The sequence below is a fragment of the Arvicanthis niloticus genome, chromosome 20 (assembly GCF_011762505.2).
Source record: "Arvicanthis niloticus isolate mArvNil1 chromosome 20, mArvNil1.pat.X, whole genome shotgun sequence".
NCBI classification, from domain to species: domain Eukaryota; kingdom Metazoa; phylum Chordata; class Mammalia; order Rodentia; family Muridae; genus Arvicanthis; species Arvicanthis niloticus.
The window spans coordinates 47,673,281-47,689,380 of NC_047677.1; the positions used below are offsets into that span (position 1 = coordinate 47,673,281).

Here is a 16,100-nt window from a genome sequence, read left to right on the forward strand (position 1 = left end):
GTTACAGGCAGGAGTGTGGGTGACCTCAAGTCGCCACGCTGGAAGGTCTGTGCTCAGACTGACTGAAAGATGGCTCCTCCTGGCCACATCAATGGAGGCTCCTTCTATTTATGTCCCTCAGCTTGTAGAACCTCTAGAACTTCCCTCGTAACCCTAGGGCATGGACAACAAGGGAGGAATTGCATCCAGGCGGCTGGGAGGAGTGTCTAGAAACACGTGAGGGTCCAGTGACCCTGGCCTCCCTCTTGTGAAGGGATCCAGCTGTTGTACATGGGCACAGCTGGTCTGTTGGAGATAGCAGATGTTTTGCTGGGAGGGTAGCACCTCACAACAGGAGGTATGTGGAGGGGGTGGGGGGCACTTCAGTCAGTAGTAAGAAGACTACTAGGTGAGTTCACTCACCATGGCTTGTTGGGAAGGCTGTCACTGAAGAGGTGAGACACGGGCGGGCCTGATGCTGATGTCTGGTGTCAAGTGTCTAAAAGCCACCGAGGGCCACCAGAGGCCAGGTTTGGCTTCTCTGGGTCTCCTGGGAAGAGGGTGTCACATTCTGGAGTGGCAGCCCATGGTGAGCTGATTTCGGGACACCATGACCCTCGGGAGAGATACAGCCCCTGTCATGGCTGTTCCCAAGCCTCTGGTGATTGCAGGTCAGCTGAGAGAGGGCTAGTAGATACCATGGTCCTAAGGATGTTAGCAGGTCTCTGCCTGCTGATAGTGGCTGAACCAAGGGGGCTTGTTCTGGCTGTTCTGGAGCCTTGTGAAGTATAGTGTAGGGCCGAGGCCTCTCCCTTTTATGCTCTGGGGTCACCCTCTCCATAAACACGTCATGGTGGTGAAACAGCCATAGGGTTTCAAATCAGGAGACCTGGCTGTGCCTAGATGGGGTAGGCTCAGGCTCACACTGCCCTGCCTGGCTCAGAGGGCCTCATGGGTGCCCGGCATGCTGCTCTCTCACAGACAGAGAGCGCATCGGACAGGACTCGGCCTATGAACAGGAGGGGAAGGTGCAGTTCGTGATTGATGCTGTGTACGCCATGGGCCACGCGCTGCATGCCATGCATCGTGACCTGTGTCCCGGCCGTGTAGGACTCTGCCCTCGCATGGACCCCGTGGACGGCACCCAGCTGCTTAAGTACATCAGAAATGTCAACTTCTCAGGTGGGGACATGGAACAGGACACTACTTAACTCTGGGGTGTCCTGGGCCATGTGATTGCAGGGTATAAAGGTCTGGGCTCTTGGGGTGGGAATAGTGCTCTCTTCAGATGTTCTGTGCAGGGATCTTCCCACAGATACCTCTGTCTTCAGTTTATAAACCTCCCTGTGCCTGGGTAAAGGCTCAGCGAAGTCCTCCCATGCAGGCATTGCAGGGAACCCTGTGACCTTCAACGAGAATGGAGACGCGCCGGGACGCTATGACATCTACCAGTACCAACTGCGTAACGGCTCAGCTGAGTACAAGGTCATCGGCTCATGGACGGACCACCTGCACCTCAGAGTAAGCATGAGGACAGGGAGGGGACAGAGTGCAGACACCCGCTGGGCTTGGAGGAGGTCACTGATGCCAAGCTATCTGAGAGCGAGTCTCTGACTGCTCAGGGTGTTCCTCGTCATGCCCTCCTGGCTTACCCAAGAGATGCCAGGGCTGTCCTTCTTGCTCCTGGGGTTGGTACCCCAAGCAATGAAACTTGTTGTTGTCGAGAGAAAGCACCTACAGTGAGCTGCTGGGGACTTGGTCTCTGCACTGCAAGAACAAAGGGGAGACATCTGTGTGTTCTCTTCCAGTCAAGGAGCCCCAGCAGCCCTGCCCAGCATGGGTCCCCTTATTCCGGGTCCCAGAGTCTTCTCAGTGCAGCAAATGTCTCAGGACATTATCCCTAGGGAGGGATTTTTCCCGAGGTCACACAGCTTGGAGGAGCAAAACCTGTTTTTGTAACAAGGTTTTCCAGATGCTGGGTAGAGGGGGGTCAGATCAGAGTGTGTTCTGTGCAGGGGACAGAGGCCTGTCCACGGCGGCGTGTGCACACGCACACCTGTCTATACTGCTACAGTCTAACCATGTGTCTGGCTGAGAGGGTGGTAGCTCTGTGAGGTGGACATTGTCCTGTTTCTCTTTCAGAGATGCTAGGCCCGAAGGCTTAGCAGGTATGTGTGTGTGTGTGTGTGTGTGTGTGTGTGTGTGTGTGTAGTTCTGAAGGTTTCCTTTTCCCTTCCTGCCAGTCTGTCTGCTCCCACATCCCAACTTGGCTCAGATCAGGGTACCCTGATCTGTAAGGAAGGGACTAAGTCACAATGGTGAGGTGAGGTGAGGGCTGGAGCCTTCCAGTTTGCTCCCTGGCTGGCTGACTTTAGGCTGCCTGAGGAGCCATTGCAGGCAGGCTTCCGGGAGCTGAGGGAGAGGACTCAGGGTACCAGGCTACCCGAGGGGATCTGCAGGTAAAGGAAGCTGTCCTAGTGAGGTGTTTCAGTATCCCCCGTGGGAGCCACAGGTGCTAACAAGAGGCAAGGTAGCTCCATACCAGCTGCCCTTAGAACACTTGGAGATCAGCGGGTCGATAGGCCAGGTGTTTTCTCAAGTCCCCTAGCCAGCCATAGCGGTGACCCTAGGACTGGACTATCTTCATGGGGGGCCAGGGTTTTCCCGAATATCCACCATCTTCCTACAGGATCAATGCAGTCACTGCTCCCTTTGGCTGCTAGGATGACACATCCCATGATACACAGAGCCCGAGACAACCTCTCCATTAGGCTTCCTCTCCACTCTGCCCTTTCCTACTTCCGTCTTTTCAGTTCAGGAGCCTCTGGACTGCCTCAACCAGGCACACACATTCCTGCAGGAGAGGGCACTCGGTAAGCACATAGACCGACACAAGAATACACAGACAAAGACAGACAGGCAGGCAGGCAGACAGACACAGACACATAGACAGACACAACACAGAGACACAGAAACAGACACCCACAGACATACATACAGACACACACACACACACATAAACAAAAACAGACACAGACACATAGACAAAGATAGACACACAGACAGACACACAGACATGCATACAGACACAGACACATAGACAAAGTCAAACACACAGGCATGCACAGAGACACAGACACATAGACAAAGGCTGACACACAGACACACAAAGACAGACAGACACATAGGTAGACACAATACAAAGACACAGAAATAGACACAGACATGCATACAGATACACACACATATACACATACAGACACACACAGAGAGATATACAGAGACATACAGGCACACACACAGACACAGATACACACAGACATAGATACAGACACAGATATAGACACAGACACACATACAAAGACACACAGGTACACACACAGACACAGACATACAGAGACACAGACACATACACAGAGATATATACACATACAGACACACACAGGCACACAAACACACATACATAGATACACACACTCATACAGACATAAACATAGACACGCAGAAACAGACAAAGGTACACGCACGCATGCACGCACACGCACACGCACACACTCTGTCCCACTAGACCAGGCTTGCTGCTTTGTGAACTGACTGCCGTGTGGCCCTTGGTGTGCTCCCTTTGACCAGGGCTGTGGTGTGGCCCTTGGCGTGCTCCCTTTGACCAGGGCTCCCCAGGTTCACCAGGCTCCAGGGTCCAGCACCTGCAGCTCTCTGGGCCACTGGGTTAGTTCCCTTAATGTGAAGAATTTGGTAGAGCGTGACAATCCTCCCTGGCTGGCTTTGCTTCCACCAACTGTATCTTCAGAGCCCAGGAGCAGTGCTCTCATTTTGAGCCTGGATGTAAAGGAATGCTAACCCCCAGGCGCTCATTAAATGTCTTCTGATTAAATCTTTGTTCCTTGTTTTCAGCTGAGCAGGACTCCGGAGTCGCTGGGCAGAAGCTCGGGTGGGGGCTGAGCTTTGAGACAGTCTGTCTCCCACTCCACCGTGCATGAGAACCACACGGGAGGGGCTTGTTCACACACACAGGGGTTAGGCGGGTTGAACCGGGCATTTCTAACTGGCTCCTGGAAACACAGTCCCCAGCCTCAGGGTTTGGAAGTCAGGACTCCTGGGTCTTTGCTCCGCATGGGTGCTTAATGTGACTTTAGGAGTCACCACTATGCTCTTGAGACTCAGTTTCTTCAGATGAGTGATGAGTTTGGAACTTACTGGTGTCTGGATCGCATGGTAAATTGTTTGATTCCAACTCTCAGTCAGTCAGCTCTGGTGAGGTCCAGATAGCTGGGCTTTTGGGCCTGTTCAGGTGTGAAGCCTGAGAGAAGATCTCGGGGGTGAGGTCTGGGAGCTGCTGGCATGTCCTGAGGCCAGCTCTGTGCTGCTGTCATTTCCAGATAGAGAGGATGCAGTGGCCAGGGAGTGGCCAGCAGCTGCCGAGATCCATCTGCAGTCTGCCCTGCCAGCCGGGCGAGCGGAAGAAGACAGTGAAGGGCATGGCTTGCTGCTGGCACTGTGAGCCCTGCACCGGGTACCAGTACCAGGTGGACCGCTACACCTGTAAGACCTGCCCCTACGACATGCGGCCCACGCAGAACCGCACGAGCTGCCAGCCCATCCCCATTGTCAAGTTGGAGTGGGACTCGCCCTGGGCTGTGCTACCTCTCTTCCTGGCTGTGGTGGGCATCGCCGCCACGTTGTTCGTGGTGGTCACCTTTGTGCGCTACAACGATACCCCCATCGTCAAGGCCTCAGGCCGGGAGCTGAGCTATGTGCTGCTGGCGGGCATCTTTCTGTGTTATGCCACCACCTTCCTCATGATCGCGGAGCCAGACCTGGGGACCTGTTCACTCCGCCGCATCTTCCTGGGACTCGGAATGAGCATCAGCTACGCGGCCCTGCTGACCAAGACCAACCGCATTTACCGCATCTTCGAGCAGGGCAAGCGGTCGGTCAGCGCCCCGCGGTTCATCAGCCCGGCTTCCCAGCTGGCCATCACCTTCATCCTCATCTCCCTGCAGCTGCTTGGCATCTGTGTGTGGTTTGTCGTGGACCCCTCCCACTCAGTGGTGGACTTCCAGGACCAACGGACACTTGACCCCCGCTTTGCCAGGGGCGTGCTCAAGTGTGACATCTCGGACCTGTCACTCATCTGCCTGCTGGGCTACAGCATGCTGCTGATGGTCACGTGTACTGTGTACGCCATCAAGACCCGAGGCGTGCCTGAGACCTTCAATGAGGCCAAGCCCATTGGCTTCACTATGTACACCACCTGCATTGTCTGGCTGGCCTTCATCCCCATCTTTTTTGGCACCTCGCAGTCGGCCGACAAGGTGGGTGGTCAGGGAGCGTGGCGGAGTGGGGAATGAGAATGGAACCCTAGGAGCCAGGAACTGCTTTCTTTAAACCTCGCTCTGTTTTCTCTCAAAGTTGTAAGGTTTCCCCCTTGCTCTCTCTCTCTCTCTCTCTCTCGATGGGGTGGTACAGGCAGAGGCCCCACTCCTCTGTGAGGTGCCCCAGGAAGCTGACAGCTTGAGAAATTGTGTTGGCCCCATCTGGGGGTTCCTCCTGTGTGTCTTATGGAGGGCATCTGGGTCTGTACCACAACATGGCAGCCAAGGCCCTCCCATCCTGGATTCCTGCCCTCCGAGGGGCTCTTCTTGGGATCTGGACGGAGATGCTAGGGTGTATGGAGCTAGCCCCTTCAGAATCCAGACAGGGGTAGGGTACATTCCGAGCTCTATAACAGGGAGCTTTCACCAATGTGTGGCCACGCTACCCAGAGCTAACCCTCTCCCAGCCTCCAAATGGAGGCAGAGCAGAGACATTGAGTTTTGAGTCACTTGGGACACCAGCCTCCTTAGGGAGAGTGCGTGTATATAAATGTGTGTGTGTGCAGACATAAGCATGGCCTTAGGTGCGCATGCACGCTCAGCGGTAGATGAACAGTGAGACACACACAGACAGTGGACATGAGGGACCGATGTGCCAAGGGATTCACAGCTGCCTGCATGGACGAGTGTGTGTGCACACAGGGGTTCAGGTGCTGGCGGGTACATACGGGTGGCCACGCAGTTGTCTGAATGGATCTGTGTATATTCATATGCACCCAGCTGTAGGGACAGGATGTAAGCCAGGCGTGCGTGTGAGGTCAGGTATGCGTGTGCAGGTGTTAGCAGGCATGCATGGCTCCCCTGGGTGTTGTGTGAGGCAGTCCGGGCTGTTCTGGAGAGCCAGTGATGGCTCTCCCACCTTAACCAGGATTCTTAGGGCTTAACAGCTGTGAGGTGTTGCTGTGAGCCATCTAACATGGTAATTATCTTTTTTGTGAGGCCACTGCTCAGCCAGCCTTGGGCAGGATGTGGCTGGAGAGTCAGCCAGGAGAGAGGGGGTTCCTGGGCTTGTAGATTCTAAGCCAAAGTGGGTGGAACTCAGATCCTCATGGCTTCCCACAGCCCTGGCACAGAGGCAGGGGACTATGGTCCATGCATACACCTGCTGCTACCTATGCTTTGTGCCCTGTCAAACCCTATTCATTAGGACAGTGGTGGCTGTAGCTGACAGGGCTTCCGAGAGGACTCCACAAAGCAGCTGCTGTGCTGGCTGGTCTGGTCTACCTGAGTTGGTGGCAGGCGAACCCCGAGGCCAGATGGTTAGGCAGTGAGGTCACATTGTAGGCTGGCCCTCACTTAGACCTCAGACTGTCCCAAGGCCTCTCTCCCTCCCTCCCATGCTCCTTACCCTGACACAGGTGCCACCTGAGTTCTAGGAGACCTCTAGACTGACTTCTCTAGAAGGGCTCACCAGCCACGACTCCTGAGAGCCACATAGACCTGTACACAGGGGACACCAGAAGGTGCTGGATCCAGAGACCCAGCTCCAGGGTTGGTGAGGAACTCTGGGTTCTGGGCCAAGGAGAAGATTCAAGTCTCTACCCTGAGGCGGTTAGGGACCCCAGAGCACTTCGGAGCAGGTCTTCAGTAACTTTAACTCTAGTCTGAGCTGCCATTAACCCTTCTATGTCTTCAGAAAGACTCCTGGGCTGAAAAGGGAAAACCCAGAAACAGTGACTCTGTTCAGCGCTAGGTGCCATTCATAACCCGGGGCAAAGGCACACACAAGGTTCCTGTGCACATATCATACAGAGTCCAAACTGTTACGAATTCTGCCTGTGTTAATGAATAGTGGGGGCCGGAAGCCCAAAGAGGGGAACAGGCTTGCCCAGAATCTCACTACGGACAGGGTAGAGAGCCTCTACTGTTTTAGGAGCCATGTGTCTTCAGAAAGAAGCATAGATGTGTACCCCACACTGTAGAGAGAAGTACAGGGTGCCTTTGGGAATTGGGGTAGTCTTTGAATAACTGAGTATCAGCCGCACTCTAGGGCAGGAACCTAGGCTTGGGGGCATTTCCTGTCTCCTCCATGTCAGCACCTGGAGCCCCAGCTGAGCTGAGAGGGGCATCTGGGGCCTGGATCACCTGTCACAAAGAAGGAGGTGGGAGAGAACCTGGGCAGGGCGGTGACAATTGCTGGGCTCTGTTTGGAGGGCTTCCGCCATTGAAGAATGGATTATCCGACACCCAGATTAATGGGCTCGCATTTTGCTAAACATCTGTCACCGTTAGTGCTGGCGAGCGAGCATGAAATGAGCTTTGACAGCATTGGTGCCACAGCCATCTTCCGCCGGGTGTCATGGGTCCCCAGTCGGGCCTGTTCTACGTGGGAAGCACATGGTGGGGGGATAGTCACCGGATGAAGGGCTGCTGGAAGCTGTTCCAAGGCACCAGTGGGGGCTCACGTCACTCACAGCCTTGGGCAGGGATTGCTCCTGTGAAGGTCAGCTCTGGTCCCCGGAACTATGCTGGAGACATTTCTCCAGGTTGGATGTAGGGGGGCTGTTTCACAACACCACCACACACAGACAGCACTTCCTGTACCCTTAACACTGTTAACTCCGCCCTTGCCACAGCTCTGTGAGGTAGGTACTGTCGTTTTCAGGCCTGTTTTGTACATAAGGAAACAGGCACAAGAACTGTCCTGCCCAAGTTCACATGCTAGGATGTGAGGGTCAGGAATTCTGACTTCCTTCTGCTCCAAGCCATCAGGTGCAGAATGGATCCGTACCAGCTGTGTGTTCCTAGATGGGTGCTGGACAGATCAGGGCCCTCTAAAATGAGAATTAGCTGAGCAGAGGTGGGTGGAGCCAGAGGGGGTGGAGCTGGAGCAGGGCAGGGTCAGGTGGGTAGATTCTTGGTAGAATGGGGCGGAGCTGAGGAGCATGAAGGCGGAGCTGGCTCTGACCCCTCCCTGCGGCCCGCCCACAGCTGTACATCCAGACAACCACACTGACGGTCTCTGTGAGTCTGAGCGCTTCAGTGTCCCTGGGGATGCTCTACATGCCCAAAGTCTACATCATCCTCTTCCACCCGGAGCAGAACGTGCCCAAGCGCAAGCGCAGCCTCAAAGCCGTGGTCACCGCCGCCACCATGTCCAACAAGTTCACACAGAAGGGCAACTTCAGGCCCAATGGGGAAGCCAAGTCAGAGCTGTGTGAGAACCTGGAGGCCCCAGGTGAGTGTATGGCCGCTTTCCTTTGACTCCTAGGCCCCGCCCCACCCCTTGCTCCGCCCCGCCCCTTTGCACCGCCCCGCCCCTTTGCACCGCCCCGCCCCTTTGCACAGGCTGATGAAGGCCTCATTACTACCTGCTGTCTGGTAGGAGATAGTAAGTTGCAGGTCATCACAGTTGTCCTGTTAGGCCCTTCCTTGTGGCTGGAGAGAACTCAGAGACCCTGGGAGTGACCACATCCTTCTGTGCTGATGACCTGGTTCCCGCAGGGTGCTTAGACCCCACCATATCCCTGTTCTGGCCTGCGTCTATCAGTTCTGAGGAAGGGGTATTGCCACAGAGGCCTAGTTCCTGTAGTAACTGAGGAGGGACCTTTGGCTTTGTCTCTAGCGGGTCTGAAAGATGGGGACCCTAGGACATGGCCATCCTGGGACAGGTGGGTGAGGCTAGAGTGGGCTACCCAAGGAGCAGCATTTTCCCCAGGGCTTTTCTGGAGCCTCGACAGAGGCCCCTGCTCTGCAGACTTGACATACAGAGCCAGTTGGTGGCAGCCAGGGACAGGCTCGACCTGGGCTGGATCCCCAGTTGAGACCCAAAGGAAGTGAGGGCTCCTCCTAATGTTATATGGCAGTGCTGACCTCAGCATGGAGACTTCCTCTGTGCAAAGGCCTCCCTGTCTCTTGGATGCCCATCCTCTATGTGGGGTATTATATATCTCACTTCTGATGTGTCCCAACCTTGTGTCAACAGCTTCCCCCACAATTTACTTCCCTGTTCTTGTTCCTCCTCCCAGAAAACCATGCGACCCTTGTCCTCTGACCTTGGTGCTTTCTTCAGATACTGCCTTAGGATGGATAGAGGCAGAGGGTCTTCACAGGACCCCCCTCTTGCTTCCATGATCACTTGAATGCCAGGGGTCCTCAGCGTAGCTGTTTCTATATTTCTGGCTTGAGCACTGGGACCCTTTCCTATGGACACGTGTCCATTCCAGCCCGATTCCTCCAAGGCCCCTATACACTGGTGCATGAGTGGCTCCACACACAAAGAAACGGGTATGCACACGTGCACACACATGCACATGCTGTCTGTCGAGAGTAAGATGTATCCACGATAAAACTCTGAAGGGTTATTAATATTTTGATTACACTCATCAACCAGTGGTGACCACAGGGTGAGGAGCTTGGCTGAGTTTTGATGGCCTCACTGACACTGACCCTCTGTCATGTTCAGCCTGATCACAAGGTCAGAAAAGGAAGTGTAGGTAGAGGGGAGACAGGTCCTCAACCCTGCTCCTGTAAGGGTGGGCCCAGCACCTCCTGCAGCCAGAGCCAGAGGTGGCAGCTCCCTTTGTCCCCTGTCTCTCTCAGTGACAGGGCTCCATGGTGATCAATTCTAGGGACAGCCTAGCCAAGGGGCTGTGAGAGGGAGGAGTGGGGAGGTGTCACTCCCGTGAAACGGGGACATTTTTCACCCTGTCAAGTCCAGGCCACATATCTTTAAACAAACAACAGAATAAATAATTTAGAGTGCTGATTGCCGGCCGATCGGTGCAGAATCACAGGGCGACAAGCGGCGACCGTTAGCCTTGTGCCTCAAGCTGTCTCGCAAATTGTTGTACGGTTGGCTGGTGACTGAGAACCCCTGGGGAGGGCTCTGCCACACCTTCATGCCTCCACTCACAAAGAGAACGATGTCAAGTCCCACCCTGGCCTCACTGCCAGAGCGGAGAACCTTTCTGCCCAGCTTCTCAGAGCTAAGGGTTTTCAGTTGCCTCTGGCCTGAGCGTCGCTGCTGTGCTGTTTACAGGGAGGGAGAATGGTGTGTGCTGTCACCTGGTTTATAGGTAGGGAGAACGGTGTGTGCTGTCACCTGGTTTATAGGTAGGGAGAATGGTGTGTGCTGTCACCTGGTTTATAGGTAGGGAGAACGGTGTGTACTGTCACCTGGTTTATAGGTAGGGAGAATGGTGTTTGTTGTCACCAGTTTTACAGGGAGGGAGAAGCTTTGTTCTGAGAAAGGCTTGTCTGTTAGCAGATTGCACGTAGTTTCTGAGCAGGTGCAGATTGTGTCCCAGGTCCTCTCCCGGATGGCTGATTCTTTCGGTGTGCTCATTTTCGGTCAGCTTGGTGTGCCCATTTTCCAGATGGTAAGACAGGCTTTGACAAAAGGCTAGGGGGTTCCCCAGCTTGCAGCTGAGAGCAGAGACTCCCATCCCACAAGCTCTGGAGTCTGATCCAGATAGTTTAGAGGAAGCAAGCTGCTCCGGCTGGGCTAGTGGCACAGGACTCAGAATCCCTTGCCATGTGCTTCTTTCTTCTTCCCTTAGAGCTCCTGATGCAGCAGGGCCTGGGCTGATGTTCTCCTGCAGGGAGTTGGCTCCTAGCGCTGCTGAGATTTCTTTCCATCTCCAGACCCCAACCAGGAGGGTCTTTCAGCTGGGAAACATTTCTCATTAGTTTACACAGGGATGATGGGGTCTGGGGAACTGGTTTGTGGCAGTTTAGATTGCTATCTGCAGTGGCTCTGCTGGGGCATTGGGGTTTAGCTGGTGGAGGTGTTCAAAGTTTTGGCAGTCCTTTGGGAAAAGAAGTCTAGGCACAAAGGGCTACCTTGCTTACTTATTCTAGCTATAGATAGGGAAACTGAGGCCCAGTAGGAAAAGGAAGGGACCACCCGAGGTCACCCAGCAAGAAGGAGGCTCCCACATACTAGAATGCATCTCATTCAGCACACCCGCTGTCCTGTGTCCCAGCCTCTTCTGAGTTCAGCCAGTCCATCCCAGGCCCAGGATGCCTCCTGGTTCTGTGGCATCATCCCACCATCCTCTTGGTTACCCAGCTCCCTTGAGAGATGCAGGGTTAGACAGATACCACTGTTTCTATCTTTCCCTGAATGCTAGGGCATATTTCCTTCCATTGCATCCAGCTTCTCCTTGAATACTTCTGTGGACAGGGAGCTCACTACCACATAATGTCCCTTGTCCACCCTCTCCACTGCCCAGGAGAAGGTTATCTCTTTAGCTGAACTGAACTCTGGTCTCTGTACCTCCTGAGGTCCCAGAAGGAAACCAAGAGTCTCAAACCAGATGGTTGCTCGTCTCTCTCTAATATCAAGGAAGGTGATAGGTGCATAGGAATGACGTGTAGGCCCAGGTTCCTTCCGTCTTGTTGCTCCTTTGGTTCCCTAGGGACTGGGGCTGGCTGTCTCACAACCATCTTCCGCAGACAGTGGTGGAAGCATGCAGCATCACTCCTAGTTTGCTCTCTATTGTTATGATAAACACAGTGGCCAAAAGCAGCTTGGGGGAGGTGCTTACTTCATCCTAAAGGTTATAGCGCATGCATCATTGAGCTAAAGCAGGAATAGAAGGCAGGAGCTTGAAGCAGAAGCCACAGAGGATGGCTCCTCACCACCTCGTCCTCCAGCTCAGGCTTAGTCAGCTTTCCTATACCACTCAGACCCACCTGCATGAAGATGGTGGAGCCTACAGTGGGCTGGGCCCTTCCGAATCACTCATTAAGACAATTCCTCGCAGACCTGACCACAGGCCAATCTGATCTGGCTAATCCCCCAACTGAGACTCCTTCAAATGACTCCAGGTTGATAAGTGACCCTAACTAGGCCACCATCCCTCCCTTGGATTTAATTAACAAGATTTACTGTAGAGCCTGCTCAGTTGCAACAGAGACTGGGAAACATTGTCCTTAACTTGGCAGTCATGTGCCCAGTGTAACAGGGAGGGCATCAGGAAGGTAGCCTGTGGACGTCCATGTTGCCCTGCCCCACCTTCTTTCTTCTATGCCACGTGTCCCTGGCCCAACCCAATGGGTATACCTCCTTTTCAGAGCTGAAAGACTCCCAAAGGAAACAAAGCAGTTCCAGAGGGGGACAGCATTTTCCCCCACTCAGCCCCCTCTACACCCCTACCCCAAGCACCCTGTCACTGCCACTGAGGGAGACCCCCCAAACCTGTCAAGGCAGGAAAGCACCAAGGGTGTGGCTGGCCTCACGCCTGTAGTCTCAGGTGCCTGACAGCTGGGGGCAAGCCTCCTTTGGTCTTACTGGGCCACAGTACAGACGGTCTGTACTCTGGTAGGTAGGGAGCTCACATTGCCTATGAGAGCTGATGCCACCACCTGGCTGGGCCCCTAGGGAAGGGTCCTTGAGGACGCTGTGGCCAGGAAATGGGAAGACCCCAGATGTGCCTCATCAGTCTTAGCTGGGGTGGGCAGCTAAGCCAGAGTGACCAGAGCAGAGAAAACCTGGTCGGAGGGGGATGGGCGCTCCAGCATCTCTGGGACCAGGGACTTGTGTTTTCCTTGTGTAACCCCACTGTGTGTCTCGGCTACTTGCCAGCCAAAGCCCCTCTATGACATGGTTTCCTCTCAGTCCCCGTCCCCTCTCCCAGGCCACTATTCTAGCATGCTGAGAGCTTCCTCTTTCAAAATATCAGGGGCTGAACTTCTGAAAGATTTCTCTTGGAGATGTTGTAAGATTCTATGATCGTATCATACATCCAAAGAACTATTTAAGCCATGGGTAGATGTAGGAGGTGACAAGGCCTCTTTCTATAGGGGAGGTGCTCAAAGATGGGAGTTGCATCCGGGTAACATTGTGAGGAGGAGGGACGTTCCAGGTAATGGTTCACAGGACCAAAGATGTGGTGGTGGTGATTCTGTGTGGGATGTGTAGGGTCTGGGGACTGCAAGAGAGGCAGCTTTGGGGAGGTGGGTCCTGCACCCAGTTGGGGTACCCTGGCGGGCAGCACTTCTGGAGGAAAAGGCTTTGGAAGAAGTTGTGCTGACTCCCTAAATCTTCTGGTCTCTCTCCAGCACTGGCCACCAAACAGACCTATGTCACTTACACCAATCATGCAATCTAGCGGGCTGCCGGAGCCAAGCAGGCTGAAGAACCACAACCTCTGAGGATGGTGCATCCGGCCAGGGCCATTCCTGAGGGCCCTGCTGACGTCTGCCTGCCTCGTGGACATCCACGAATGTGGCTTGGTGCTGAGGACAGTAGAAGCCCCGGCCATCACTGCTGGGCAAGCCATGGTGGGCAACCGGAGGAGGCTGAGTGGCTCGGGCAGCTCCAGGTTGTGCCACACAGACCTTCCTTCTGGACGATGTTGTGCCCCGCCCCAAAGCACAGAGGCTCGGTCTCGAGAGCCCTGCCCTGGCGTTTTCTCCCTCCTTCTGCCTCCGTCTGTCTTGTTGGTGACCCTGGTTGGTCCCCACCCCGTCTTTGCGTTTTTCTTCTGTCTCTGCTCTGCATGTGTTGTCCGTTTGGGCTCTCTGCTTCCGTATTTTCCTTTCCGCTGCTCCCGCCCTTCCCTGCCATCTGCCCTGGCCCCTCCCCCCTGTTCCCTGAGTTGCCCGCCCCCACCACGTCATTTTCTCTTCTCTTCTGTCCCACAGGACCTCATTTCATTCCAGCCTCACCCTCACCCCCCCTGCTTCATCCACCAACTCTTTCACATCGCAAAAGAGAAAAAAAAAGGGGGGGGGATCAAAACCAAAAAAAAAAAAAAAAAAAAAAAAAAAAAAAGCCCAAACAAAAACTAATCTTGAGTGTGTTTCGAAGTGCTGCGTCCTCCTGGTGGCCTGTGTGTCCCTGTGGCCTGCAGCCTGCTCGCCCGCCCTACCCGTCTGCTGTGTGTCCTGCCCGCCTGCCAGCCTTGCCCTTCCTGCCAACGACACGGAGTACAGTGCCTGGGTGTTTGGTGATGGTCTCTGATGTGTATGTAGCATGACTGTTTTTATACCGAGAACATTTCTAATAAAGATAAACACATGGTTTTGCACCCGGCCTGCGTGTCCACTGAGGGCCCCATGCTCAGCCCCCACTGGTGGCCAGAGGTCAGCAGGGGGCAGGAGGACTGTGAACTTCAGAAGGCTGCTGGGGGCGGGGCTCTGTGGAGCCTTTAGTCTTGGATTCCTGGTATCTCAAGCGAAGTGATCAGGACACTGCAGAATATTCCAGTGCCCATGGGGATTGGAGAGATAGCTTGGTGGTTAAATGTGTCTTTCAGAAGACCTAAGTTCAGTCCTCAGTGTCCACATCAGGCATAGTGCCAGGGGATCTTCTGCTCTCTTCTGGGATTCTTGGGTTATCTGTGCTTACCTGGGCACACACCTACACACATGTGTAATTAAAAATGAATCTTTAAAGAAAGAAACCAGCACCTCTCTCAGCACCTCTCCAGCCAAGGGCGTCCCTTACAGAATTTGGCTCAGGATACCAGGGTCCCCAGTACACCCCTGCTTTCCTACCTTCAGGTGCTAGCGTAACTAGGACCCATATGTCAGCATATGGCGCTGTAGGGGTAGGACTCCTAGTGGGTCTGTGTGTCTGTCTCCTCTGTTGTGTGTGCGGGCGTCTGTCCACCTCATATATATTTGTCCTAGCTAGTGGCAAGCGTGTGCTGCAGGCGTGCAAGCGTGTGTTGCTGACAGCTGCCTCCCTTGAAAAGTTGAGAGGTAGGCAGGGGGCGTGACTAAGAGGCTGGGCTCTGCCAGGAGAGGTCACAGGTGGCAGTGGGACCTGACTCCGGTTCTTGGTACTGCTCCTCCCCCAATTCTCCCACTCAACAGCTAATGACAAGGTTGTGGGGCACCATAGCCAAAGGGACAGAGGGGCCCTGGGCAGGGAGGCATCAGGGACCAAGTGTGAGACACAGCTGACATCACTGGGTGGTATCAGGTGTTGAGGTCCCTGAGCCAGCCCTTACTCCTTGGGCCAGTTCTGCTCAGCCCCTCCCATCACCAGATTTCTGAGTGGTACCCAGGATGTGCCAGGAAGAGAAGAGAACTGGCTGTCAAGTAGGATGGTTCCAAGACCACTCAGATTAGGTTTTGCACAGCACTGTGTTAGAACGAGGCTCAGTCACACAAAGCTAAAGTACCAGATCACAGATTTCTGGAAGCTTCCAGGTGAATAGGCATACGGGGAAGGATTGACTTCAAGGGAGAAAGGCATCCTCTGGGGGATTCCTACAGCATCCTGCCTTGCTCCTCCTCAGCTCTGAGGCTCAAGGCTTCCCAGGTAGAAGGCCTGCCTGGCTCACAGCTACAATGCCATGCTTGGCAGCCCATTCCCACCGTGCGTGGTGACTTCACTTTTGTTCTAGGGTGGAATCATCACCCAGTGGGGCCGTGTCTCTCTGTTCGTCTCATACTCAGGAGGGGACGGTGGGAGGGACCCCAGTCTTCCCTTATGTGAGCAGGTGCAGGATGAGGAAGCCCAGCTGCCAGGGAGCTGCCCCCGGGAAGCCATACTAACTCTGAAACATTGGTTCCTGAGGCAAGGTGGTGGCCACATACTGTTAAGTAGGGAGCCTTGGGCTGGGTGTGTCTGAACCCCTGAACCAGAATGTGGGTATTGAAAAGGCTGTTGTCAGGAGTAACCCGCAAGTCAGGGCTGCCTAGCTATCTGGGACAGTAAAGAAGGGTCCATACTCACTGCTGGGAGGCAGGAGCGGATGGAGCGCCAGTGTAAGCCACTCTGAGAAGGTAGGGGGAGCTCTCCCCGGCCAGCTGGCAGCTCCCATCCTA

General features: G+C 54.5%; 1 protein-coding gene across 1 annotated transcript in view; it reads left to right on the forward strand.

Moving 5' to 3' along the window:
- Positions 1-14,350, forward strand: part of Grm4 (glutamate metabotropic receptor 4) — an 88,469-nt gene extending 74,119 nt beyond the window's left edge. The window contains exons 7-11 of the mRNA XM_034524803.2: positions 961-1,161; positions 1,364-1,500; positions 4,377-5,312; positions 8,304-8,550; positions 13,380-14,350. Of these exons, the coding sequence (XP_034380694.1) occupies positions 961-1,161; positions 1,364-1,500; positions 4,377-5,312; positions 8,304-8,550; positions 13,380-13,429 (1,571 nt within the window). The 3' untranslated portion in view covers positions 13,430-14,350. The remainder of the gene's footprint in view (positions 1-960; positions 1,162-1,363; positions 1,501-4,376; positions 5,313-8,303; positions 8,551-13,379) is intronic.
- The last annotated feature ends 1,750 nt before the right edge of the window (positions 14,351-16,100 follow it).